The sequence below is a fragment of the Mustela nigripes genome, chromosome 2 (genome assembly GCF_022355385.1).
Source record: "Mustela nigripes isolate SB6536 chromosome 2, MUSNIG.SB6536, whole genome shotgun sequence".
NCBI classification, from domain to species: Eukaryota; Metazoa; Chordata; class Mammalia; order Carnivora; family Mustelidae; genus Mustela; species Mustela nigripes.
The window spans coordinates 11746090-11773844 of record NC_081558.1 but is presented as its reverse complement, the minus strand read 5'-3'; the positions used below and the strand labels follow the sequence as shown (position 1 = coordinate 11773844).

Genomic DNA, 27755 nt, shown 5'->3' with positions numbered 1-27755 from the left:
GAGCATTTGCAGAATGGGAACTCTGATCCTGACAACTTTGAAATTGCACGTAGAAAACGGAGGCTTAAAAAAGTTAAGTAAATTGAACTCAGAAGGCTGCTCTCTCAGAATTCTGAGGCCTCTTACTTTCCTTCCTCCATGTTTCAAGGGTCAGATGAATGAAAAAGAAATCATACAAGGGCTTGACGACCACTCCAAGTCCAGCCTGAGAAGGTCAAAAGCTTAGCAGGATAAATGAGCTAGCCCAAACTGCTCAGTGTGACTTGAAGCAGGTCTGATAACAAAAACAGTTCTCTCTCTGACCTCGATTGAGTGAGCCCACTGTGCATGGCCAAGTTCCTGGTCTGGTCTACCCTGTAGGTATCTACATGTCTCAGCTGCTCCCAACACTACCAATCTGATGTAGATGTAGGTGTATGTGTGTATAAGTGTGTGTGTGTGTGTGTGTGTGCGCACGAGTGTAAGCGGGTGCAGGTATTGGGGATGAAAATAAGTGGGTAATCTTCACTTTATAGCAAGCAGATAATTGAGCTGGAGTTACAAAAGCATAAGGGTAAAAGGTATAGGCTTCAGAATCAGACTGCCTGGGTTAGATGCTTGACATAGTGACAAATAATATAACCTTCTGGATGCTCAGTTTCCATGTCTGTAAAGAAGAGACAGTAATATTCATTTTGCTTGAATGTTGTAAGGAGTTAATATAGTCAAAGCACTTAAAAAAGTGTCTGTTATTTAGAAAACGCCCTATTTTACTTCCCGAATACCTCTTGGATTCACCTTTTTCTCTCCAATAACACTTCCTAGTTGAGATGGCCAATATCCATGACCTGAACAGTGGCTGCAGATCCCTAACTGATCTCCACTAGCTGGTATGAGACCTAGACAAGCCCCTGACACACCCTGGGACACCTGCTTCTTCACTGTACATGAAGAGATTGCCTCCGGTCAGCCAGTTGGTGGTTTGGAAGCTGCATGAGGTGTGCACTGTAGGTCTTTTTCATAATGAGGGTGGAGCAAAGGAAAGGGGGAAGGGGGTGACCACAAATTGATAATATCTATGGGCTGATCCAAGCCTGTTGGGAAGAGACAAGTTTAACACTACTGTGAGATGCAATGACTTAATAGCAATTAATGATGTCTATAAGTTGTGCTATATGAGGCACAAGATGCAGATAAAAGAATAATTATAACATATTACTGGCATGAACAAGCAGAATTTGCAATTGTGGTTGCTCTTGCTATGGAGAGCACAAACATGTTTTTGTGTTCAGAAATGGGTGAGGAAAGAGCAGGGAAGGAATAAGTGAGAAAGAATCCTGGCAAGTGTGTGGAAATCTACTGTTGAAAGAGGGATTAAAATAGGATTGCCTGCAAAGAGTCTTTGCTCACAGAGCTGAGGTCCTGATATGGTCAGCTACACATCAATTTATAAGACATCTTGAATCCCAAGGGGGAATCTATGGGCAAGATATCAAGAGCTTCTGGGGGCCTTTCTAACCTAAGTGGAAAGTGTATGTGTGAAATAAGATCATCCAAATGCTGGCCTTGAAGGTCTTCTGACTGGGGACAAGACATGAGCCATTCCAGCTGCGGGAAGACTTAATGGTGTTACACAGAAAGTGTACATTTTTTTTTTCTCACACTGAGGATGGGGCATTTTTAGGTAGAACATCCTTACTTCCTTCCCCCTACCCTTCTCTCCTTCCTGCCACATTTATTAGCAGCCTACTATGTCTCAGGCATGGTGAATATAATGGAGAAAATTAAGATTCAGTCCATGCCATTCTGGACTGTATTTACTCAATGGAGACAGTCATTAGCAGGTGTCTCCCACTCTCCCAATGCAGAGCACTCCTATGAAACCTTTCTTGAACCCTAATGACATAAAATGAAGAAACAATTGCTATTAATTTGTATGGAAAAATTTTTGAACATTCTTAGGACCCCCCAAAATAACCTCTCTTAGGATTTTCTGATACTTTAGGGCACGTATTGCTAATGCATGCACAAAATAAATTGAGATAAGGCACAGATGTCCACAGACACGGTTCAACGCTCTTGTGGCTTGATGCAGAGATGCTGAGAGCAGTCCCCAGGGAAGGAGCTTGCTGTGGACGCTCCTACCACTTGGGGTGTGCGCTGCTTCTGTAACTGCTCCCTGCAAAACAAATGCTGAATGTTATTTTCACTTTTCACCTTTTTTCATAAAAGCAGAAATCCTCTTCAAATTTCCTTTAGTTAGGAAAAACGGGTACTGATGTAGGTCTTTCTTAAGAGCAGGATGGTATAGTGTGAACTTTTGAAAAGTGGAGGATACCTGTAAAATAATTATGCTAATGAATATATGATTAGTTAATGTAAGTATGTTGAAGGAGAGAAGTATGGTTCTAGGAGAATTTGAGGCCAACCAAGACCACTAAGGAATCTGGGAAGGCTTCCCTGAGGAAGGGACGTGCTTGAGTGGGTGTCTTCTGGGTAGAGGTGTGAGATGGTATGGGGGGAGTGAGAAAGAGTTGCTCAGGAAGAGAATCAATGAGGACAGAGGCTCTGGGCTGGTGGAGGAGGGAGGATGTCCGAGATGGGAATGGATCCAGACATAGGGCTTGACCCTGCAGCCTTCTGTCCTAAAGCATACACTTTTCTCCAAATGAAATGGAATCAGATTTTCTCACTGACCTCCAGTTACTTCAAGTGGCAATGCCAGGACTCAGAGATATATGTCACTCCAAGATCTCTCAAATCAAACCAAGAGGAGTATTTTCCCAATTCATGAGGCATTAGACCAGGGGCTTTGTAAGTATCCTGAAGGGAGTGAACCTCTTTAGATGTCTGTTGATAAAGATTGGGTACTCAAGACTGCTGATCTGGACAGTACTTGAGCCCTCAAGTATAATGATAGATTACTGAATTTTTTGTCAGTGCAAACATACATACAACACCCACTGGTCATCATAACAAGTGCCCTCCTAATCCCCATCACCCATTTAGCTTATCCCCCACCCGCCTCCTCGCCAGTAAGCCTCAGTTTTCTATTATTAAGAGTTTCTTATGGTTGTTTCCTTCTCTCCTTTTTTTTTCTTTTCCCCTTCCCATATGTTCATATGTTTCTTTCTTAAATTCCACATATGAATGAGATCATATGGTATTTGTCTTTCTCTGACTCATTTATTTCACTTAGCATAATATCCTCTAGTTCCATTCAGATCCTTGCAAATGGAAAGATTTCATTCTTTTTGATGACCAAATAATATTTCATTGTGTGTGTGCACGCAAACACACATACATATACATAGACACAATGAATATATACATGTACATACACACATATATGGTGTTATATATACCATATATACATATGATTATATGTGTGTGTATCTTTTTTATCTGTTCATCAGTTGATGGACATTTGGGTTCTCTCCATATTTTGGCTATTGTTGATATTGCTGCTGTAAACATCAGGGTGCATGTATCCTTTTGAATTTGTATTTTTGTATCCTTTGGATAAATACCTAGTAGTACAATTGCTGGGTCATGGGGTAGTTCTATTTTTAACTTTTTGAGGAACCTCTGTACTGTTTTCCAGAGTGGCTGTACCAGCTTGTATTCCCGCCAATAGTGTAAGAGGGTTCCCCTTTCTCTGCATCCTCACCAACACCTATTGTTTCTTGTGTTGCTGATTTTAGCCACTAGTGACATTCCTTTTTATTTTATTATATATATATATATTTAATTATACTCAATTAGCCAACATATAATACATCATTAGTTTTTGATGTAGTGTTCAATGATTCATTAGTTATGTATAACACCCAGTGCTCATCACCACACCTGCCCTCTTTAATGGAAGAAAGGAACTTTTTAACAGAGACCGTGTAAGAAAAACAGTAAGGCATATGCAGAAGAGGGGGGCCCTACACTAAATTTGTACAAGGGAGGAAGCATCTGAACCACATACAAATCAGAATCTGATCTGCCACACTGGGTCCCTGGCCACCTCTCCAGCCTCATCCACCACTGTCTAAAAATATTTTTCAGCTTCCCAAATGCACTGTTTTCTTACTTCCTCTCTCTCTCCCACCTTCCCTCCATCCTTTCTTTTCTGTCTCTCTCTCTGTCTCTCTCATAAAATGTCAGATCCTTGTTGGTAAACTTGTCTTGAAATCTAATTTTTTTGATATGCAATATGATATTAATTCCAGGCATAGCACATAGTGATTTGATATTTTTATATATTACAAAATAATCACTATGTTAGGTTTAGTTTACCGTCTGTCACTACACAGTTATTACAATATTATTGACTATTTTCCCTATCTTCCCTGCATTATATCCTTGGGACTTGCTTATCTTAATCCTCTTCACCTGTTTCACCCACCTTCCTCATCCCTTTCCCCACTGGCAATCACCAGTTTGTTATCTGCATTTATGAGTCTATTTCTATTTTGTTTTGTTTGTTCATTTGTTTTGTTTTTAGATTCCACACATAAGTGAAGTCATACAGAGCTTGTCTTTCTCTGTCTGTTTCATTTCCCTTAGGATAATACCCTCTAGATTCATACATAATGTCACAAATAGCAAAATTGCATTCTTTTTTTATGGCTGAGTAATATTCCATCATGTGTATGTGATACCGCATTTTCTTTATCTGCTCCTGTACCAATGGACGCTTAGGTTGCCTTTGTATTTTGGCTATTGTAGATAGTGTTGCAATGAATGTAGGGGCACAAGTATCTTTTTAAGGAGTTACTGTTTTCATTTTCTTCAGATAAATACTCAGAAGTGGAATTGCTGGATTATAGGGCAGTTGTATTTTTATTTTTTGAGGAACCTCTATACTGTTCTCCATAGTGGCTACAGCAAATTATGTTATCATCAATAGTACACAAGGTCCCTGTTTCTCGACACTCTTGCCAAAACTTATTTCATATACTTTCTTGCCCCAGGACCTTTGCCCAGACTGTTCATTTTTTCTGAAACATTCTTTCCCAGGATCCTTTAAAAACCTGATTGGAAATTGGAGAGGGAGAGGAACCATGAGAGACTATGGACTCTGAAAAACAGTCTGAGGGTTTTGAAGGGGTGGGGGTGGGAGGTTGGGTGAGCCTGGTGGTGGGTATTGTGGAAGGCACGTATTGCATGGAGCACTGGGTGTGGTGCATAAACAATGAATTCTGGTACACTGAAAAGAAATTAAGAAAAAACCTGATTGATTCTTGTTCATATTTCAGGTGGTAGCTTTTTTTTTTTTAATTTTTAATTTTTAATTTTTTATAAACATATTTTTATCCCCAGGGGTACAGGTCTGTGAATCACCAGGTTTACACACTTCACAGCACTCACCAAATCACATACCCTCCCCAATGTCCATAATCCCACCCCCTTCTCCCAAACCCCCTCCCCCCAGCAACCCTCAGTTTGTTTTGTTAGATTAAGAGTCACTTATGGTTTGTCTCCCTCCCAATCCCATCTTGTTTCATTGATTCTTCTCCTACCCACTTAAGCCCCCATGTTGCATCACCACTTCCTCATATCAGGGAGATCATATGATAGTTGTCTTTCTCTGCTTGACTTATTTCTCTAAGCATGATACGCTCTAGTTCCATCCATGTTGTCGCAAATGGCAAGATTTCATTTCTTTTGATGGCTGCATAGTATTCCATTGTGTATATATACCACATCTTCTTGATCAGGTGGTAGCTTTAATGTCAGCTTCTTCAGGGCAGTCTGTCCTGACCTGCCTTCTCTCTTGTAGATAAGATCTCCTTAGTTTTATGCATGCATTACACCTTGCTCCTCTCTCTCTCTCTCTTTTTTTTTTAAGAGAGAGAGAGCATGAGTGGGTGGGGAGGGGCAGAGGGAGAGGGAGGGAGACAATCCCAAGCAGTCTGCATGCTCAGTGTGGCGCCTGATATGGGGTTCGATCTCACAAACCTGAGATCATACCTGAGCCAAAATCAAGATTCAGATACTTAACTGATAGAGCCACCCAGGTGCCCCATGCCTCTCCTTTATAACGTTTCTTATTACTCAGGTCAAAATTTGTCCTATTTTATAGAATGTTCACTGTGTACCAGGCACTCTTCTAAGCACTTTAAATGTATCATCTTATTGAATTCTCATAGCCCCGTGAATTGAGAACTGTTATTCTGACCAGTTTTATATGTTAGGGGAATGGGCATGGAGAAGTTAAATATGTTGGCTAAGGTTTCTTAGAGAATACTTGGCTGCTCCAGGGTTTGAACTGATATCTGACTCCAGCGTCCATATTCTTTACTACTTTTTGCAGCATACAAGGAAGAAGGGTAAGGCTGGAGAATTATTCAGTGTCTTCTCAGAGCAAGATGGGTCTGCTATTTCCAGGCTACCTGACACTCAGAGCTTACCCCAGAAAACAGGGATCATTAAGTCCCATGCAGTTCTCACTGTATAGAAATAGGATGATTGGCAGGGACATGTTAAGGGTGGAGTTGGTAAGCAAATCAGGTGATGAACTGGGGGAGGTGGGAGCAGATAGCTGTTCAGTGGTGGATGGTTATGTCTCTGGAAGAAAGAGACATAGGGGGCCCTGCAATTCTCATTCCAGCACAAAGTAGGAACCAAAAGAAATCATATATTTTTAAATAATATATTATTTGGTAAAGCATGTGGCTGTTACTACTTGCTTAAGAAATAAAAGGTCATTTTTTCCTTTCAGGTAAAAACAGAAGTAGATGGTTCAGAGTGGAAACAAAGTCAACAACCAGGGAACTAAACTCACTCTGTTTTGTTGTTAGGCTTCTATCAATATGCAGCTTTCATCTTGTGGCCCCCAATGGCTGCTCCAGCTCCCATCATCACATCTTACGTTCCAGTTTGCAGGAAAGAGGAAAGGGAAAGGAGAAAGCATCTTCCTCTCCTTTAAAGGAACGAGGGATATTGTACATAACATTTCTACTTACATTTCATTAACCAAAATATGATTCTATAGCCATACCTAGCCTCTCTGGATTTTCCAACCAAGCCTCAGCTCACATTTTCCTTCTCAAGGATCTAAGGGTGTCCTGCTTTATACATGTCAAAGCCACAACCTCATGGTTTAATTCTTCAGACCACAGCTTTACAGAATGAATGGGGCTCTGAGAGAGCTCTCATCAGGGAATTGGGGGACCTCAAATCTAGCCTAACCTGCTACAAGCTCAGTTTGAGACCCAAATTGAATTGCTCCTCTTTTCTGGGTCTCAGCCTCTCCACTTATAAAATGAAATGATTGGCCCCTTTTCCTTTCATCTCCTTCTGGGTTCCAGAAAGTTCTTCCCCATGGTCCACAGAATTCCAAGGACTAATAACTTTGTGAGAACGGAGATGCTTGCCCCTATCGCACCCGTGGTTATTCTGATCACCCAACTCTTTATTCCATCTTTCAAGCAATCCCTCAAGAGCTTCAGCCTCAAGTAAGCCTTTGTTGATGGCTGCAGAATGGCACAAAAACGTCAAGTTTCCTCCTGAATTCATACTCCCTCTGATTGCAGAGTTATATAGACCTGAGCTGGCTATACAATCACCAGGAAAAGACCACATCTCCAAGGCCCCTTTGCAGCCATGAATAAATTGTGGCCACTTTGAATGAACAGAATTTGTATTGGCAACTTTCAGGTCATGCCCTTAAAGGGGATAAGCATGCCCTTTCCTTCCTCTTCTGCTTCTTTCCCCTCCCCTCTCCCTCCCCCTCCTTCTCCTTCTTCTTCTTTTCCTGCCAGCCACAGGTGTGGGGAGGGGCAAAGGTGGAACACAAGGTGAAAGCTAGAGCAAGATAATCATGAAGCTTCCATCCTTACTTTGGTCTTGGACTGTCTATGTGGAATTTTACTTTGCTACTCCATTTTACTGGGCTTATGTGATTTAAAAATCACATCTATATCATAACAAACACAGGAGACCACAAATTTGGTACCAGAACTGCAAATACATGACACTGGTTTAGTGTAGTGATTTTCAATTAGGGGCAACTCTGCAATTCTACTCCTTCCTCCCAAGATATTTGGCAAAGTCTGGAAACATTTTAGGTTGTCTTGAGCTGGAGGGAGATGTTACTGGCATCTACTGAGGCAAAGATGGTGCTACATATCCTATAATACACAGGGCAGCCCCATAAGGCAAAGAATGATCTGGACCCAAATATCAACAGTGCCACAAATGAGAAAATCTGGCTTAGCAAAAAGTGGTGAGGACACACAGGTACGTGCGGGAAAGCTGGTAACTCATGTTTTGCTATGATTAAACTTGATAAGGCTGTAAATTACAATGGGGGCAGAGTCTGTAGCTCTAGAGGAAATGGTTAAAATAATTCAGAGTGTTGGAATGTGTTGACTGCTTCTTGCTGTTGTCAGCACAGTCCTATTAAAAAAAAAAAGCAGACATGAACAGACACTTCCCCAAAGAAGACATACAAGTGGCTAACAGACACATGAAAAAATGTTCATCATCACTAGCCATCAGGGAGATTCAAATCAAAACCACATTGAGATACCACCTTACACCAGTTAGAATGGCCAAAATTAACAAGAAAATAAACAACTTGCGTTGGAGGGGATGTGGAGAAAGGGGAACCCTCTTACACTGTTGGTGGGAATGCAAGTTGGTGCAGCCTCTTTGGAGAACAGTGTGGACATTCCTCAAGGAATTAAAAATAGAACTTCCCTATGACCCTGCTATTGCACTCCTGGGTATTTACCCCAAAGATAGAGATGGAGTGAAAAGAAGGGCCATCTGTACCCCAATGTTCATAGCAGCAATAGCCACAGTCACCAAACTGTGGAAAGAACCAAGATGCCCTTCAACAGACAAATGGATAAAGAAAATATGGTCCATATATACTATGGAGTATTGTGCCTCCATCAGAAAGGATGAATACCCAACTTTTTTTTATCAACATGGATGAGACTGGAAGAGATTATGCTGAGTGAAATAAGTCAAGCATAGAGAGTCAATTATCATATGGTTTTGCTTACTTGTGGAGCATAAGGAATAACATAGAGGACATGGGGAGATGGAGAGAAGTGAGTTGGGGGAAATTGGAGGGGGAGACAAACCATGAGAGACTGTGGACTTTGAGAAACAAACTGAGGGTTTTGGAGGGGAAGGGGGGTTGGGTGAGCCTGGTGGTGGGTATTACATGGAGCACTGTATTACATGGAGCACTATGTATGGTGCATAAACAGTGAATTCTGGAACACTAAAAAGAAATAAAAAAAATAAAAATTAAAAAAACCCATAGGAACAAAGAGGGAAATAGAGAGGCAAACCAATAAACATACCCTTAACTCTAAAGAACAACCTGATGGCCATCAGAGGGCAGGGTGTGGGGATGGTCTAAATAGGGGATGGGGATTAAGGAGTACACTAGTAATGAACCCCAAGTGTTGCATGCAAATGTTGAATCACTACATTGTATACCCAAAACTACTATTATGCTGTACATTAACTAACTGGAATTAAAATAAAATCTTAAAAAATAAAGCAGACTCAGAATGGTCAGTCAATATGCAAGCAGAAAGAGGAGAAAACATGCTGAGTGAAAAGCTAGACATAGTGGGTCTCACTCTGTATGATTTCTTTTACATGAAATGTCCAGAATAGACAAATCCATACAGACAGAAAGTAGGTTACTGGTTGCCAGGGGCTGGGGGAGGGGGATGGGGAGTGATTGCTTAATGGGTATAGGTTTCATTTTGGGGTGACAAAATGTTTTGGAGCTAGGTGGTGGTGGTTGTTGCCAACATCAGGGATGTAAGAGAGAAAGCTCTGCTGAAGGAGAGTTTGATGAGAGAGAGAAAGAGAGAGAGAGAAAGAAAGAGGGAGAGGCCATGTAGAATTTTTAGGCATATTAAGTATATGTGGATGAACTTGTTGGCTATAGTTATTTATCACAGATGGAACTCACCAGAAATCAATAGACAGAAAGTCTACTAACTTTTTGAAAAAAGCCCATTATTGAAAAAATTACAAGTATGGTTTCTGTCAAAAAGCCTATGATTGTTCAAACCCCCAAAACATCTCTGGCTCTAAATTGATACTGGCAGGAAGCAAACTTTGAGATATGCACCCTCCTTCCTCAAGGTTCCATGTCTTATGACCACCTAAAATGTATTTTTGGAGAAAAAGGAACAAGAAAGACCCCGAGGCAAAATAAGAGGCCAAACAAGAAATCATGGCAGACAGTGGACAAAGAAATTTCTCCAAAAGAAAAGAGCGAAGTGGGAAAGCAGAATTTTCAATCTAGCCTTAGCTTATCTAAATTTCCATCATGGCTACATTATGCACAACGTACAAAAATACCTTGTATCCTGAGAAAACTACCCCAAAAGTAAACCTTGTCTTTCCCTAAACTGTTCCATAGTTTTGCTTAAAGATCCTCAAATGGATTAAATATTGGGCCCTGTGGTATGCAGCTTCTGACATGCTGGCAAGGGTCCCCACTTCCTGATATTCATTTCCTTGTGTCGCCTGCTCACCTTCAGTGTGGGCTGGACCTAGAGACTTGCTTTTAATGAATAGAATATGGTGACAGTGATCAGATGTCACTTCTGAGATCAGGTTACAAAAAGACTGACTTGTTTCATTTGCCTTCTTTTTCACACTCCGATGATGTGAGTTGCCATGTTGGAAAGGCCCATATGGCCAACAACCTGTGAGGAACTGAATCTTGCCATAACCTGAGGAGTAAACCTGGAAGCAGAGCCTCCGCCCGAAGAGTTTTCAGGAGACCAGAGCCCCAGCTACATCGCGCCTTCAGTTATGTGAGAGACCTTATGACAAAAGACTGAGGGATAATGTTATTTCAAGCCACTGAGTTTTGGGGTAATTTGTTATATAACAACAGACAACTAATAAAACCCTATGTTGCTGACTCCTTAAAAGAAAACTGTGTACTGCTGAAATTTTCGCATCACTGACCCCACACTGACCCCTACACCAAAGAACTATTATTTCCCTCCACCAATTAGAATACTGAACAAAATAACCATACCTCTGTGGGATTAGTTTTTAAATATATACCAAATATTAGTTCTGAGAGTTGGTTCTTTGCAGGTGAGACTCTCTTGTAAGTTAAAAAAATTCTCAGCTCTCAAATTTATTCCTGAGTTTTTCTTTTTCACCATTAAAAATGGAAATAAAATAGACATATAACTTGCGTAAACTTAAGGGGTACAACATATTGATTTGATATATTTATGTTGCAACATGATTGGCTAATCATCAATGCATCACAAAGTTATCATTTCTTCTAGTGGAGAGAACAGTGAAGATTTATTCTCTTAGCAAGTTTGATGTTTATAATATAGTTTTGTTTTGTGTCATTACTGTACTGTGTATTAGATCTCCAAGCCTGATTTATCTAAAAGTTGTAAGTATGCGCCCTTAAGCAACATCCCAAATTCTTCTTGAATGAAAGGAAGATTTCATTCTAGAATAGATTTCTCTATTCCCAGAGAAAGAGTTCATTTTTTAAAAAAATTTTTCAGCCTAACAGTATTCATTATTTTTTCACCACACCTAGTGCTCCATGCAATCCGTGCCCTTTATAATACCCACCACCTGGTAACCCAACCTCCCACCCCCCCACTTCAAACCCCTCAGATTGTTTTTCAGAGTCCGTAGTCTCTCATGAATCACCTCCCCTTCCAATTTCCCCCAACTCCCTTCTCTTCTCTAACTCCCCTTGTCCTCCATGCTATTTGTTATGCTCCACAAATAAGTGAAACCATATGATAGTTGACTCTCTCTGCTTGACTTATTTCACTCAGCATAATCTCTTCCAGTCCCGTCCATGTTGCTACAAAAGTTGGGTATTCATCCTTTCTGATGGAGGCATAATACTCCATAGTGTATATGGACCACATCTTCCTTATCCATTCATCTGTTGAAGGGCATATTGGTTCTTTCCACAGTTTGGCGACCGTGGCCATTGCTGCTAGGAACATTGGGGTACAGATGGCCCTTCTTTTCACTGCATCTGTATCTTTGGGGTAAATACCCAGGAGTGCAATGGCAGGGTCATAGGGAAGCTCTATTTTTAATTTCTTGAGGAATGTCCACACTGTTCTCCAAAGAGTCTGCACCAACTTGCATTCCCACCAACAGTGGAAGAGGGTTCCCCTTTCTCCACATCCCCTCCAACACATGTTGTTTCCTGTCTTGTTAATTTTGGCCATCCAGAGAAAGAGTTCTTTAATATTTTGTACAGAAGAACTTGTTTGTCATTTGCTAACGACCATTGGTTGCTGCTCCATGTCAACTTTTTTCCCCATTTCATAATGGGGGTTTTAATTCCCCACTCTCTTGTTTGAATTCCATCACTGTTTATTTCATGTGTATGGGGCAGATAATTTACTGTTTGGTTGGCTGACCACAAGACCGTGAACCACTATATATGGACCTAATGGAGAAAACTGTGGATCATCCAGAGGTCCTGGAGTTTGAGGTAGAAGTATTTATGATGAGACTTTGGGGTGTCACCCTCCATGGAAAGAAGGATGGATTGAAATAACCACTCTCAGCATCTTGTATTTCCTCCCACAATTTTCTCAAGAGTATTTGACTTCACAAACTCATAGAAGCAGAGAGTAGAATGGTAGTTGCCAGGGACTGGGAGGGGGGGACATGGAGGAGATGTTGATCAAAGGATGCAAGCTTTTAGTTATGCAAGATGAGTAAATTCTGGATATCTATTGCACAGTATGGCAGCTTAGGTTATCAACATTGTATTGTATACTGGAAATTTTCAAAGAGGGTATATCTTAAGTGTTCTCACCACACACACACACAAAAAGAAGAAAATTGGTAACTAAGTGTGGGGTGATGGATATGTTATATTGATCGTGATGATCATTTCACCGTGTATACATGTATCAAACATTAAATAGTACTTGTTGAGCATATGCAATTTTTATTTGTTGAAATTAAAGCTGTTGAAAGTTTTTTTGACTTTGAAGATGATTCTGAGAAGCACTTAGTTTAGTCCAGTCCTTGACACAATTGACTATTTTCAGCCGAGTAATTATTTGTTATAGGGAAGTCTGCCCTGGGCACTGCAGGACACTTAGCAGTGCCGCCTAACCCTTATCCTCAGTTGTGACAACCCATAATGCCTCCAGAGTTCACCAAATATCCCCTGGCCAGGGGCAGAATTGCTTCTGGTTGAGAAACTCTTTTCATCAAAACTCTTTTGGCTGAAAACTGTTTCAATTCCTTTTCTTCCTTCCTTCCTTCCTTCCTTCCTTCCTTCCTTCCTTCCTTCCTTTCTTTTTTAAAGGGATAATGTATTTCATTCCCATTTTATTTTATTTTACAATTTTATTTTTTTGTTGTTTCAAGTTTAATTTGAATTTTAGTTAACATAGTGTAATATTGGTTTCAGGAGGAGAACTTAGTGATTTGTCATTTACATAGAACACTCCGTGCTTATCATAACAAGTGCACTCCTTAATACCATGGGAAGATGACACCCACCTTATGGTGTCACTGAGGGTCTTAGAAGATGCCTGTGTTGTGACCTGGGGCAGCAGTTGAAATCTTAGTTCAGAGAACCTCAGATCTGAAATCTCAGAGGCAACAGAGGGGATTATGCAATCACTGTTGGGGAATACTGGGTGAGAAGAGGTGACAAGCTGGGGCTGTGTCATCAAGGATGAGGGTGGCAGATTGCAACCGAGGGTGTAAGGAGGCATTGTATGCAAAAGGAGTACTTGCATTCCTATACAAAGTTTTGGGACTTGATGGATGGACAATGATGCAGGGAAAGGGATAATTTCCAGTCTCAGGAAGGATCTGCAAGAGGCTCAAAAGTCAACAGGGTGGTGGCAGCTCTGTACCCCAAAGGATGTATGGACTGCACCCTGGGGTGCCCTTTCTCTTCAGCTCCAACCAATAAGGAAAGGGCGCCTGGATGGCTCAGTCATTAGGTCTGCCTCTGGCTCTGGTAGTGATCCCAGGGTCCTGGGATCTAGCCTCGCATTGGGCTCCCTGCTCAGTGGGAAGCCTGCTTCTCCCTTTGCCTGCCTCTCCCCCTGCTTGGTTTCCTGCTCTCGCTGTCCCTCTCTGTCAAATAAATAAAATCTTAAAAAAAAAAAAAGTAGGGAACACTGGCCAATGAGGAGAGGTGGGCAGGGACATTTTTTCCCTCAGCATCCACTTGGCAGCACTGCAAGACTGGCTGCTTTTTTTTGGATTTTTAATTTTTTATAAACATATATTTTTATCCCCAGGGGTACAGGTCTGTGAATAGAAGACTGGCTGCTTTTGACTGCCTTGTTTCTTCAGATTTAGGGGTGGCAAAGGTGGCTCTCCACAATTACCAACACCTTGGTAGTGCTATCCATTGAGGTCTTTCTCTATCCTGCCTACACCTTTGCAAATACAGTTCTCATTGTGGTAGTTGTGTTCTATAACTGGGCGTGTGTGCACCAGTGCGTGTGTAATGTTAATGAACAACAGCCAGTGGGTAGGGAACCTGCATTCATCTAAGAGGGGAGTTTAGATTTTGCTGGTAGTGCAGGCTTTAGATGCAGGGATTAAAATTTTAGCTTTTCTATTTAGTAGCTGTGTAACATTGGGCAGTCACCATTCTACAAGTCTTACACGGTATTCTTATGACAAGACTTTGAGGTGGATGCTGTAATTCTTTCCATTTTACTGGTGAAGACACTGAGGCCAGAGAGGGACAGTGACTTGCCCAAGGCTACACAGTTGAAATTGGGGAGCTGGGATTTGAACCCTAGAAATCTGGCGCCCAGATCCAGCCTGTTAACTCCCAGGATACACTGCCCATAAGGTGTTGTAGGGTAAGTGATTGATGTACAGTAGGTGCCTAATAAATGGTAATTATTGTCATTTTTATTATAATTCTGCTAGAGGATGTTTTGAGGGAGGGTAGGGGGAGGGCCATTGAGCTGTAAGTCTCAGCTCCTCAGGTCCACCCAGAACTGGGCCGGAAGGCTGCTGCAGGGGGCGAGTCTGTCACTTGGAGGCAGCGTCCGGCTCGGCGCGGGGCGGTGTGCGCGGGTCCCAGTCGTTGACCAGGCGCTGCGCCTGCTCATAGCAAATGTGCGGGTGCCGCTGGCGGAGGCGCAAGCGCACTACATTGTAGTCCACTTCATACCCGATCTTCTTGCATTTGAGGCTCCCGGTGAGGTTCTTGTGCGTGGCGAGCAGCTCCTTCAGGTTTTTTTCCACGTGCGAGATGTGGCGCTGCAGCTTGTCAGTACCCTGGGGAAGGAGCGGGACTGTGCTGTGGGCCGGGCGAACCGGACGGAGCAAGGGCAGCGCGGCACAGTCGGGGGGGGGGGGCTAACACGCCTGGGCCAGATGTGCGTGTGAAAGGAGCACATCTTTAAGAAGGGGCGGGCTTCAGAAGGGGAGGAGCACACCTGGGCCACGTGTGCTTGCGGAAGGTCCCGGCCTGGGAAGGAGCACCGGAGGAGAGGCGGGACTCGCAGAGATTGGGGGTAACACGCTTGCGCCAGAAGCCCCTGAAAGAACCTGCGACCCGGCGGGCCTGTCGCGGAGGGGGGATATGCACCTGCAGAGTGAGGGGCTGGGCGGACCTGGGATGTGGGAGAGCATCTGGGCAAGGAGTGCATGAAGGAGCTAGGCTGAAAGAGGGCCGTATCATGAGGGGGGTGAGGCGGATAGAGGTTGAGAAGAATTTTTCGAGACAGGTGTGGATACCAGAGGGCCCCCTTCTCATGGGAATTGAAGGACTTGCAGACCTGGGTCAGATGTGCTTGAGGAAGGGGTGTTAACCGGGATGGGGCTGTGCCTAGAGAGGCCGGGGAAGGCGAGGAAGGGGCCACCGAGGGGGTACCTGGGCGAGGCGCGAGGCTTCGGGGAGTTGGGTGCCCACGTGTCTCTGGTACACTCGAACCAGAGGTCTATCCAGTTTCTCTCGAGTCTCCAGGTGACGTTTTGACACAGGACCCTGGCGGAGTGTGGTAGGAGGAGCAGTGAGGCCCAGGCTAGGCGAGCAATCCCGGCCCCACCCCCGCACACTCTTGCGCCCCAGCACACCTTGATTAGGCCACGAGTGATGTACATTTCCTGGCTGAATTTCGTGCACCGATGGATAGTTCCCCTCATTAGTCCTAAGGTCATATTCATTCTTTCCTGGGTGGGCGGGAGCACAGAGGGGTCACATTGGCTTCCGGACTCCTCTGCTCCTGGGTCCCTCTCTCTGTAGTCAGCTCTAGTCCACCCGAGTCTCCTGCCACAAACTACGAGTAGCACACGCCGCTCCTACCTTTAGTTCCAAGGTCTCACGCATCTTCTGTGCCAGAGAGGCGCACACGCGATTGCTTATCTCTTCTTGTTGTTCCTGGACGTCCTCCTCGTTCTTTGTCATTTCCAGCAAGGTGTCCTTGGACTCCATCAACAGTCGCTTGGCTTCGTCCAGCGCCGTGGCGCACTCTGCGGGCAGGGTGGGGTCATGCGTGGAGAAACAAGGCCTCCTTTTCCCCATCCTGGTTGTCTGAGTCCCCCTTTCTATGCTCAGGTTGTGTTGGGCCCTGGGTGAGGGGGTTTACTGAAGGAATTGTAGCAAGTCCAGGGGAGGGGCTGTTTGTGGAGTTGGCGAAAGTAGTGTCCCAGATTGACTGAAGGAGTGTTCACCTGCAGGTGTGTGGGAAGCAGGACTGTGCAAAGGCAAGAGCTAATCAAGAACGTGGCCTCGGGGCACCTGGGTGGCTCAGTGGGTTAAAGCCTCTGCCTTCAGCTGGGGTCATGATCTCAGGGTCCTGGGATCGAGCCCCGCATCCGGCTGTCTGCTCAGCGGGGAGTCAGCTTCCCTCTCTCTCTGCCTGCCTCTCTGCCTGCTTGTGATCTATCTCTCTGTCAAATAAATAAATATTAAAAAAAAATAAGAAAGAACATGGCCTCAATGGATATGGGTTCTCAGTCTTCTCACTTGGTCGGGAGCAGGGGGATTTCCCCAGAAAAGGCAGTGGCTGAGAAGCAGAGGCCTAGTGGGCACCCAAGGGTACCTACAACAATGGACTCCTTTCTGTGGGGGCTTACCTGGGGTATAGGTGCCCACAGGGTCTGGGGGAGGTGTTTTCTGGCCCTGAGGGCGCACGGAAGGGATGTGGGAGAGGTTCACCCAGGAGTGACGGCCAGCCTGCTCCAGAACTTTATCCAGTGGCTGATTCATTAGGTCCACAGCTTGGAGCCTCTCCTTGCAGCAGAAGGCCAGAGTGTCACGGCAGGATGCCAGGGCCTGGGGGGAAGGAAGCAGAGAGGGGCAGAGAAAAAGGCAGAGTGTGAGTGGGGAGGTTGCCAGAGGTGGCTGGAAGAAATTTCTCTGCTGGGGCTGCAAAACATTTCCAGCTCCAAACTGACCCTCTCCAGGTATTGTTACTGGGAGAAAGAACTGACTTCCAGGTGGAAGTTCAGACACTCTCCAAACCCCTCCTCCTGCCCAGAAGCCTTCAATGATCCCTGGGTGGAAAGGGGAGGAGGTGAAGGGACCAGTGGTGGCTTCCCTGTCCTGGGTGTTATTTTCTTTTGGGTTCTGTGCCTGGCTTTGCTTGGGCACTGTAAGAACCAACCCCCCCTTCAGTTGTTCCACCTGTAAAGGGGAGAGGTGGCACTGGCTGAACCTACATGTATAGTTTTCCTGTACCAGTCCTTTGCTCCTCAGCTGCCTTCAAGGCAGATCCCCTCCCCTAGCCTCAGGGTCTCTTCTCTGCTCTTATTAGCACTGGGAGCCCTCAGCTGTCTTCTGAGTATCTCCCTCACCAACATCTATCTCTTCTGAACTCCTACTCCCATTCAAATCCCACTTCTGCCATTATAAAATGAAGCATATTGCATTTTTTTGATACTTGCTGTTATTTGAAAGTTATATTAAAACAAGTATTTTGTATATAGATCCATATATACCCATATATTTATCCATATAAATCATATATATATCTCCACACGTTAAAACAAGTCTTTTATGGGAGAAGATATTTGCAAATAACAGTACAGACAAAAGGTTGATATCCAGGATCTATAAAGAACTCCTCAAACTCAACACACAAAAGCAGGTAATCATATAAAAAAATGGGCAGAAGATATGAACAGACACTTTTCCATGAAGACATACAAATGGCTATCAGACACATGAAAAAAAATGTTCATTATCACTAGCCCTCAGGGAGTTTCAAATTAAAACCACATTGAGATATCACCTTACACCAGTTAGAATGACCAAAATTAGCAAGACAGGAAACAACATGTGTTGGAGGGGATGTGGAGAAAGGGGAACCCTCTTCCACTGTTGGTGGGAATGCAAGTTGGTGCAGACTCTTTGGAGAACAGTGTGGAGATTCCTCAAGAAATTAAAAATAGAACTTCCCTATGACCCTGAAATTGCACTCCTGGGTATTTACCCCAAAGATAGAGATGGAGTGAAAAGAAGGGCCATCTGTACCCCAATGTTTATAGAAGCAATGGCCACAGTCGCCAAACTGTGGAAAGAACCAAGATGCCCTTCAACGGATGAATGGATAAGGAAGATGTGGTCCATATACACTATGGAGTATTATGCCTCCATCAGAAAGGATGAATACCCAACTTTTGTAGCAACATGGACGGGACTGGAAGAGATTATGCTGAGTGAAATAAGTCAAGCAGACAGAGTCAACTATCATATGGTTTCACTTACTTGTGGAGCATAACAAATATCATGGAGGACAAGGGGTGTTAGAGAGGAGAAGGGAATTGGGGGAAATTGGAAGGGGAGGTGAATCATGAGAGATTATGGACTCTGAAAAACAAGCTGAGAGTTTTGAAGTGGCGGGGGATGGGAGTTTGGAGTACCAGGTGGTGGGTATTACAGAGGGCACGGATTGCATGGAGCACTGGGTGTGGTGAAAAAATAATACTGTTTTTCTGAAAATAAATAAATTAATAAAAAATAAAAAAATAAATAGAAGGAAATTTATTGTAATTATTGTCTTGAAAATGATATAATATTTAATAAATATCTTGCATAAAAACTTTTTAAATATAAAAATACTATTTATATGGGAAATGTTACCAAACAGTTTAATAAAATGGAAAATAAAGGTTATATGGCAATTTTAAAAAGTAAAACACAATCATGGGTGGAAATGAAATGAGAGACTAAGGAAAAAATTTCAACAGAGGGCATGAATCATCACATTAAGTGATGGGAAAGGAGCAAAAATAGACAAAATAGAAAAACATAACAGGATGTACATCAATTGTACATCAAATTAAATAATTACATTACCTATAAATGATCTAAGGACTCTACTAAAAGGCAGATATTGCCAGAATGAAGCACAAGCAAGACCCAAATATTTGCTCTCAACAAGGAAGCCACTTTAAAGACACAGACTGCCAAAGTACAAGGATGGAGGAAAGATCAACAATGCAAACTGTAATTAATAAGGGAACCCAGGTGGTGGGTCTTATAGACGGCATGGTTTGCATAGAGCACTGGGTGTGGTGCAAAAATAATGAATACTGTTGTGCTGAAAATAAAAAAAAACAAGTCTTTTGTGTGTACATATCCATATATAAATGTATATATATTTATTATGTATTTATATAGGGAGTTATATATATTTATTATGTATTTATATATGGATACATATTATAAATTTATATAGTGTATTTATATATTATATATTTATTATGTATTTATGGTATGTATTTGTAATACATTATGTATTCATAATACATTATGTATTTATTCTGTATTTGTAACACATAATATATAATACATCAAATATATATTTATTTATATATTATCCACATATAAATATACATATATCCATATATAGATACCACCCTCATCAAAATATAGAATATTTCCATCACCCCAAAAATATCCCTGGTGTCCCTTCCCTCATCCCTTAGTAGAGCTGCCTTGCTGATTTGTTTTGCCTGTTCTTTAGGTGTCCATAAACTACAGCCTATGGAATGGCTACCTCTTTTTGTAACTAAAACTTTAATAGAATACAGCCATGCTCATTCTTGCGCATGTTTTCTCTGGCTGTTTTTGCTACACTGGCCTATTTGAGCAGTTGTAACAGAGACTGCATTTTGCACGAAGCCTAAAATATGTACTATTCAGCTCTTCAAGAAAATGCTTTTGAAATCTAGAACTTCATATAAATGGAACCACATAGTGTGTATCCTATGTCTAGCTTCTGCTGAATATAATCTCTTTGGGGTTCATCCATTTGAGTAAAAAATAGATTTAAAAGATCATTCATTTATTCAAATATTCATCAAGTTCCTCCTGTGTGCTGGGCAATGTAGCAGGGAGTGGGGAATGCAGTGGGGAAAACTGATCCAGTTCCTGCCCAAAAGAAGTGATGGGGTCAACATGTGTAGACAAGATGCGCTAATGAGGGGGTCAGAGAAATGGAGATTATCTGGAGGGGTGCATGGGATCCAGAGATTGTGTGTGTGTGTGTGTGTGTGTGTGTGTGTGTGTGTGATTAAATAGACAACAAAATTTGCCTTTTTTTTAAAAAAGATTTTTTATTTATTTATTGGACAGAGAGATCACAAGTAGGCAGAGAGGCAGGCAGAGAGAGAGGAGGAAGCAGGCTCCCCGCTGAGCAGAGAGCCCGATGCGGGGCTCGATCCCAGTACCCTGGGATCATGACCTGAGCTGAAGGCAGAGGCCTAACCCACTGAGCCACCCAGGCACCCCCAAAATTTGCCGTTTTAACCATTAAGTGTAGAGTTCAGTGTAGAGTTCACTGCCACTATCCATTTCCAGAACTTTTTTTTCATCATCCCAAACAGATCTGTACCCATTAGAGAATAATTCCCCTTTTGTTCACTGGTGAGAATAATCCAATAAAGATGGAAGTATTGGTGTTGCAGGAGAATGGGGAGAAAGTGGATACAGAGGTAGATGGAATTATATCATTGGTAGGGAATAATGAGAGAGATTCCCTTTAGTGGCTTCCATGCACTGGGGTCATTCACTGAGAATGAGGAAAACAGAGAGCTGGAGAGAGGTTTGAAGCAAGAGAAAGTATGAAATAACTTGCCCAGTGGGACAAGAAACCTTCTAGACACACATGGTGAGACCACTGGGAAATTTCTGAATGCCAATTTGCATTCATGATCTGACATTGAAACAGGTTTGTTGGGTTGTAAGAATTTTTCTCCAGAAATATGTACATCAGGCCTCTCCAGTAGCCCTTCTCAGTTTCCATCTATGTCTCTTTTCCCCCCCAAATCTCCATTCCCATTTCTCTCTTGCAAACCCTTCCCTACAGGGTCCACCCTCAGGGTCTTCTCCCTTGTTAGTTTTGGACTTTCTTGAAGGATTTTTCAGGACTCACCAGATTTAAAGGAATATGACAGTGGCCTGGGGAGTCCGTGGGGTGAGCACCAAAAGGGTTCAGCACCACGGACAGTGGTGCACCAGCTCCTTAATTTCCTCCCCCAACCTCACCCACTACCCTGATCTGTCTCTTATTTGAATGTCCTTATAACGTGAATTCTGTGAGGGCAAGGCCAGCTCTGTCTTTGTCCCCAATGCCAAGCATGGAGCCCAGACACCAGGATTTTGGATTAATGTTTGTCAAATAGTTGAGTCAAAAGCACACACAGGTTACCAGCTAACTTAAACCAGTTCCAAAGACTCCATCAAACTTGGCCGCCCTCTCACCTCTATTAGTGCCCTCATAAAGAAGTCCTTATTGCAAGAATGAAGGATGTAGTGACAGACCATCTCTGGCTGGAGCCAACAAAGACTGAACACATATTACAGTGTAAAGAGCTAGGCTCAAGACCTGACCTGAATCATAAGGAAGTTTTCCCACTTCCTGGTATATATCCAAAGAAGATCAGGGTCTCAAAGAGATAGCTGTACTCCACGTTCATTTCAGCATTTTCCACAATATCTAAGATGTGGAAACAATCTAAGTGTCTCTTGACAGATGAGTGGATAAAGAAAATGTGAAATATATTATTACAATATTAGTGTATTAATCAAAACATTGATATCATAATATATTATAAATAATGATATAAAATGATATAGTATTATATGTAATATTTTATATAATATATTGTATTATATATATCATATATAGAAATTATATTATATGTAGTATGATATAGTATGCAATAATTGTATAATAATTATATGATGACATTACATAATATAATTATATTTTATATCATGTGGAAGCCATGTAAAATTTATAATAATAAATTATGTAATTATAATATATAAAAATATAAGATAATTAGAATTAATATCTATTAAAGATAATATATATATTATACATGTTATATATTAGGTATTATATTGCAGTATACAGTATACTATATATAGTATATATAGAACACCTTATATAGGATATGTTATAATATACAGTATAAAGCTATACTATATTGTTATAGAATATATTAATATATAATATAATATATAACACAAGTTATATAATAGGTAATAACTAATATATGTTACAATATTTTGTAATTATATATTATGTATTATGTTAATATAGAATAACAGTATATGATATAGAATATATAATGTAATATGTATATAATAAAATATATACAATGGAATATTATTCAGCCTTAAAAAAGGACAGCTTGCCATTTGTGACAACATAGATGAGGCTGGAGGTTCATTATTAGGCTAAGTGAAATAAGTCAAATGCAGAAGTATCTCAATTATAGTTGACTTATATCTAAAAGTCAAATTCATAGTGCCAGAGCATAGAATGGTGGTTGCTAGGGCCTGGGAGGGAGAAATGGGGAGATGCTGGTCAAGGGCGCAAAGTTTTAGCTCTGCAAGATGATTAAGTTCTGGAGATCTAATATAGAACAATGTGACTATAGAAAACAACACTGTATTTTATAATTGAAATTTGCTAAGAGTTTGGATCTTTTTTTTTTTAAATTTCTTTTCAGCGTAACAGTATTCATTGGTTTTGCACCACACCCAGTGCTCCATGCAATCCGTGCCCTCTCTAATACCCACCACCTGGTTCCTCCAACCTCCCACCCACCCCCTTCAAAACCCTCAGATTGTATTTCAGAGTAAGAGTTTGGATCCTAAGTGTTCTCACCATACAAACATAAAGGTAACTATGTGATGTGATGAATATGTTAATTACTTTGATTATGGTGATTATTTCACAATGCATACATTTATCAAATCATCAAGTTGTGTAAAATATATCCAATTTTAAATGGTCAGTTATACCTTGGTAAAGATGGAAAACAAAAAGAAGCCTGAGCTGAAGCTACTGCCCTGCTGTTGGCCAGCCCTATGCCTTGGGTGAGTCTGTGTCTCTCTGAGCCTCACTTTCCCTATCTCTAATGAGGGGATCATAATTCATATTTCACAGAAGAGTTTTAAGAAGTTAACTCGGGGGGCGCCTGGGTGGCTCAGTGGTTTAAAGCCTCTGCCTTTAGCTCAGGTCATGATCCCGGGGTCCTGGAATCGAGCCCCACATTGGGCTCTCTGCTCAGCAGGGAGCCTGCTTCCTCCTTTCTCTCTGCCTGCCTCTCTGCCTACTTGTGATCTCTGTCAAATAAAGAAATAAAATCTTAAAAAAAAGTTAACTCAGTGACTGCACAGGGCACTACACAGAAGGGTGTTCATTGTTATTTTGGGTGCCAAACTCTATCTCTCAGAGCCTCAGTTTTCCCATTGCACAGAGTGGAAATACAAGGAGTGTCAGGGCAGTGGGTTGAGAGTTTGCTGTGGCTACAGTCCCCAAGGTGAGAGCAGTTCACCTATTCGGTCTAACTCCAGCCCTCCCAACTTGGTCCTAGGTATTCTCAACCTTGAGCAGGGTCTCTGATTTTTCCATATCTTTTTCCATCTTCCTCTTCATGCTCTTTAGCTCCTCCTTCTCCCAGTTAAGCATACTGTCAGCTTTGTCAGGGACCTAGAAAACAAGGAAAGAATCTCTCACATCTTCCAGAGGGGGCTGGACGGAGATTTATCCTTCGAAGATAGTAGAGGGTTTGCTAACTCCATCAACTTCAAGTTTGGAGAATGGAGTTGGGGGTGTTCTCACTCTTTGGGGACCTCATCTGAGAAGGCTTTATTCTTTCAAGGGGCCTCTCACTTGGGGTGGGTCTTATACTTTAGAGAGTAGGGCTGGGAGCTTCTCCCTTTTATGGATAGGAGTCCAGTGAGATGGTATGAAGGTGATTTGGGGGGAGGCTGTTCTCATTCTCTGGGGTTGGGGGTCCCCTTTCCTTGGTGAGGGTCTTATCCTTTCTCCCTGACCAGAAGTAGAGGGGACTCCTCACAGGAATGATGAGGAGTTGCCTTTTTGGGTTCTTACTATCTGGATTTGGGCGCTGGGGGTAGGAATCTCACCTGGTGTGTGGGGTTTTCATGTCTCCTTAGGGAGGTTGGAGTGTTCCCCACTTTTGGGATGAGGGTCTGCAGTTTCACTTTAGGGGGAGGATTTCATCAGGGCTGAGACTAAGGCTCTCACTCTTTTCTCTGGCTAGGGACGTAGTAGTTCTCAGGTGCAGGGGCTTGGAGTCCGAGGGTTTCAACCGGTAGGCAGAACCTGGTCTCTTCTCCCTAGAAAAAGCCTGAGGAGGGTTTCTCACATTCTGACGCTTTGGGGGAGGACTTGGGATTTAAAAAATCATTTTAAGGAGGAATGCTTGGGTGGCTCAGTCCATTAACTGCCAGACTCTTGATTTCAGTCAGGTCGTGATCTCAAGATCTTGAGATTGAACCCCACATTGGGCTCCATGCTCTGTGCAGAGTCTGCTTGTCCCTGCCTGTCCCCCTGTTTGCTCTCTCTTTCTCAAATAAATAAAAATCTTAAAAAACAAAACAGAACAAAACACCATTTTGAGCAGAGTTTCATGAGTTAGGATGAGGACATCACCCACTCTCCTCAGTGTGGGGCTTTGGGTATGTTTTCACTGGAATTGGGACACTGAGGGTCTTGAGCCCATGGGAGGGTCTCACTTTCTGGGCTTGGGGGTGGGTGGGTGATTTCATACCTGACCTGGGGGCTGTGGTTGCTGTTTGGGAAGAATTTCATCTAGTCTGATTCAGAGTCCCACCTTCTCTTTTGAGCTGGAGGACTGGAATAGACACTCTCTTTGAGGGAAGGGGGCTGAGGATCTCATCCCCTCGGGAGGTCACCCTCTGGGCTCGGAATCGAGGCATCTCCTCTTGGGAGCGTCCTCATCTTCTTGTGCCCTCACTCTCTGGGATCTGGGGCCTGGGGTGCAGGTGGGCGTTCTCTCTATGGGGAGGGGTCTTACCCCCCGGCCAAGCATCTGGGAGCTGAGGCCTCGGGCTCTGAGAGGGCAGGGGAGATGGTCCCACCTTCTCGGACTTGGGCCGGTAGCCCCGAAGCTTGCCGCTCTGCTGGTTAATGAGCAGGCCTTTGCGCACTTCGCTGAGCCTGCGGTCCGTAGCCTCCCGCTGCCGAAGCAGCAGCCGCAGCTGCCCACTGATCTGGTGCTGCGCACGGCACAGGCGGGCAGCTGTGAGGCGCGCCCCGCGCGCGTGCGCGTGCACCACCTCCGCAGTCTGCAGGGCCCGCGCATCGCGGTGCAAGGGCAGCGGCAGGCGGGCGTGCCAGGCGGGGGGCTTCATCTTGCCTTTCCACAGCGTGACGCCCTCGCCCGGCGGCGGCTTCTCTAAGGTGCCGCCACCCTTGAGCATCTCCACGCGGAAGCGCCAGGGCAGGATGTAGGCAGCGCGGCAGAGGTGGTGCGCCACGTGCGGATCCCTTACGCTGTCCTTGGGTTGCCACATGGTCACTGCCTCCTGCCCGCAGCGGTCGGTCAGGTGGTGCGCCTTCTGCATGATGGATTTGGCTGCCTCGCGCCATGCTCGAGTCCCTACGCGCGTGTCCTGGCTGTGCTCAGCGGGGGGTACCAACACGGGCATTGTCCCTGCTTGCTATCTCGGCCTGGCCCCAGCGCCTCCACAGGGAGGGGCAGGGACTCCCAAAGACCGACCAACTCCTTCCTGGCCTGAACAGCGAGTGAAACGGAGTGCCCATCACCATGACGACGGGGGCAACAGCGCAGAAGCAGTTCCACAGGTGGGGGAGGGGAAAGGCTGCAGAGAGGCGTGGACAGAGTCTTTGCTTTGGAACGCGGCCAGGGTGGCTTGGAATCTGGTTTGGAATCCTGGCTCCTTGAGGAAGCCGACCTCATTTAGCACATCTCTCTCTGTTCCTTCCTATCCCCAGCAACATAGACCTTCTTCCAGCCCTTGGGGCACACTAAGTGCTTTCCCACCCCAGAGCCTCACACTCATGATTCGTTTGGGTGGCGTACTCCTTTCCAGGTCCTTTCCAAGGGTGACTCTTCGCCAATCTTCAAAACCCAGCTTAAGTATCACTATGTGTTGAAAATAGAACTGCCCTATGACCCAGCAATTGCACTATTGGGTATTTACCCTAAGGATACAAATGTAGTGATCCAAAGGGACACATGCACCCGAATGTTTATAGCAGCAATGTCCACAATAGCCAAACTATGGAAAGAACCTAGATGTCCATCAACAGATGAATGGATCAAGAAGACGTGGTATATATACACAATGGAATACTATGCAGCCATCAAAAGAAATGAAATCTTGCCATTTGCAACAACATGGATGGAACTAGAGCGTATCATGCTTAGCGAAATAAGTCAAGCAGAGAAAGACAACTATCATATGATCTCCCTGATATGAGGAAGTGGTGATGCAACATGGAGGCTTAAGTGGGTAGAAGAAGAATAAATGAAACAAGATGGGATTGGGAGGGAGACAAACCATAAGTGACTCTTAATCTCACAAAACAAACTGAGGGTTGCCGGGGGCAGGGGGTTTGGGAGAAGGGGGTGGGATTATGGACATTGGGGAGGGTATGTGATTTGGTGAGTGCTGTGAAGTGTGTAAACCTGGTGATTCACAGACCTGTACCCCTGGGGATAAAAATATATGTTTATAAAAAATAAAAAATTAAAAAAAAAAAGTATCACTATGTCAAAAGGCTCTTTCGTTAGTACTATCGTTAAGCCCAACTCTTCTTTCCCATCACTCAGGATTCTTTTTTTTCTTTCTTTTTTCTTTTTCTTTTCTTTTCTTTCTTTTTTTTTTTTTTTTTCTGTGCAAGCCACAGTAACAGAAAAGATGGCCTCGCAGTCAGAATCACATCCAATAAACAAAAAGACATGCTGTGGCTCTTGAGAACATCATGCTCTCATCTGTGTTATCTGTCTTGGAGGCCTCCAGAGCAGGGAGTCACCTGTCTGTGGCATCTGCTTCTTTCCTTTTCTGGTCTAAGCTGGCAGCCTCTAACTGGTTGAACCTGTATCACATGGCCATGCCCTTGCTGCAAGGGAAGCTGGGAAAGTGAGTCATGTCTGAACTTCCTGTTTCTATGGCAGGAAGGAGAACTTAATGTCCTACTGAGACTTATCTGATGTGGATTTTCTTCAACATAGGAAGCAGGTTAGAGTCTGGGGAAGAAAAAAGAGAGGACAACTCTCCATCCCTCTCCCATTAGTCTCTACCACATCATTTTGTTTGTTTCTTTCTAGCAGTGGCATTTTTACTTGAGCATTTGGTAGGTACCTCCAACTTAACAGGTCCAAAACCAAACTTTTGCATAATCTTCCTGATCTTTTCCTCCACTAGTATTGCTTGACCTGACAGTTGACACACGGTTCACCCCAGTTGCTTATGTTAAAAAGTTAGAAGCTTCCTTAATTTTTCATGTCTGTAGCAAAAACATTAA

The 27755-nt window shown here is 43.3% G+C and overlaps 1 protein-coding gene across 1 annotated transcript; it reads right to left on the bottom strand.

Annotated features, from left to right (window-relative positions):
• Positions 1-14994: 14994 nt before the first annotated feature.
• Positions 14995-26303, bottom strand: TEKTL1 (tektin like 1). Its single transcript, XM_059387755.1, has 7 exons — positions 25343-26303; positions 23820-23924; positions 17047-17245; positions 16274-16440; positions 16045-16140; positions 15842-15955; positions 14995-15243 (listed from the first exon to the last, which is right to left on the bottom strand). The coding sequence occupies exons 1-7, from the start codon at positions 25910-25912 to the stop codon at positions 14995-14997; spliced, it is 1500 nt and encodes a 499-aa protein (XP_059243738.1). The 5' UTR covers positions 25913-26303.
• Positions 26304-27755: the final 1452 nt, after the last annotated feature.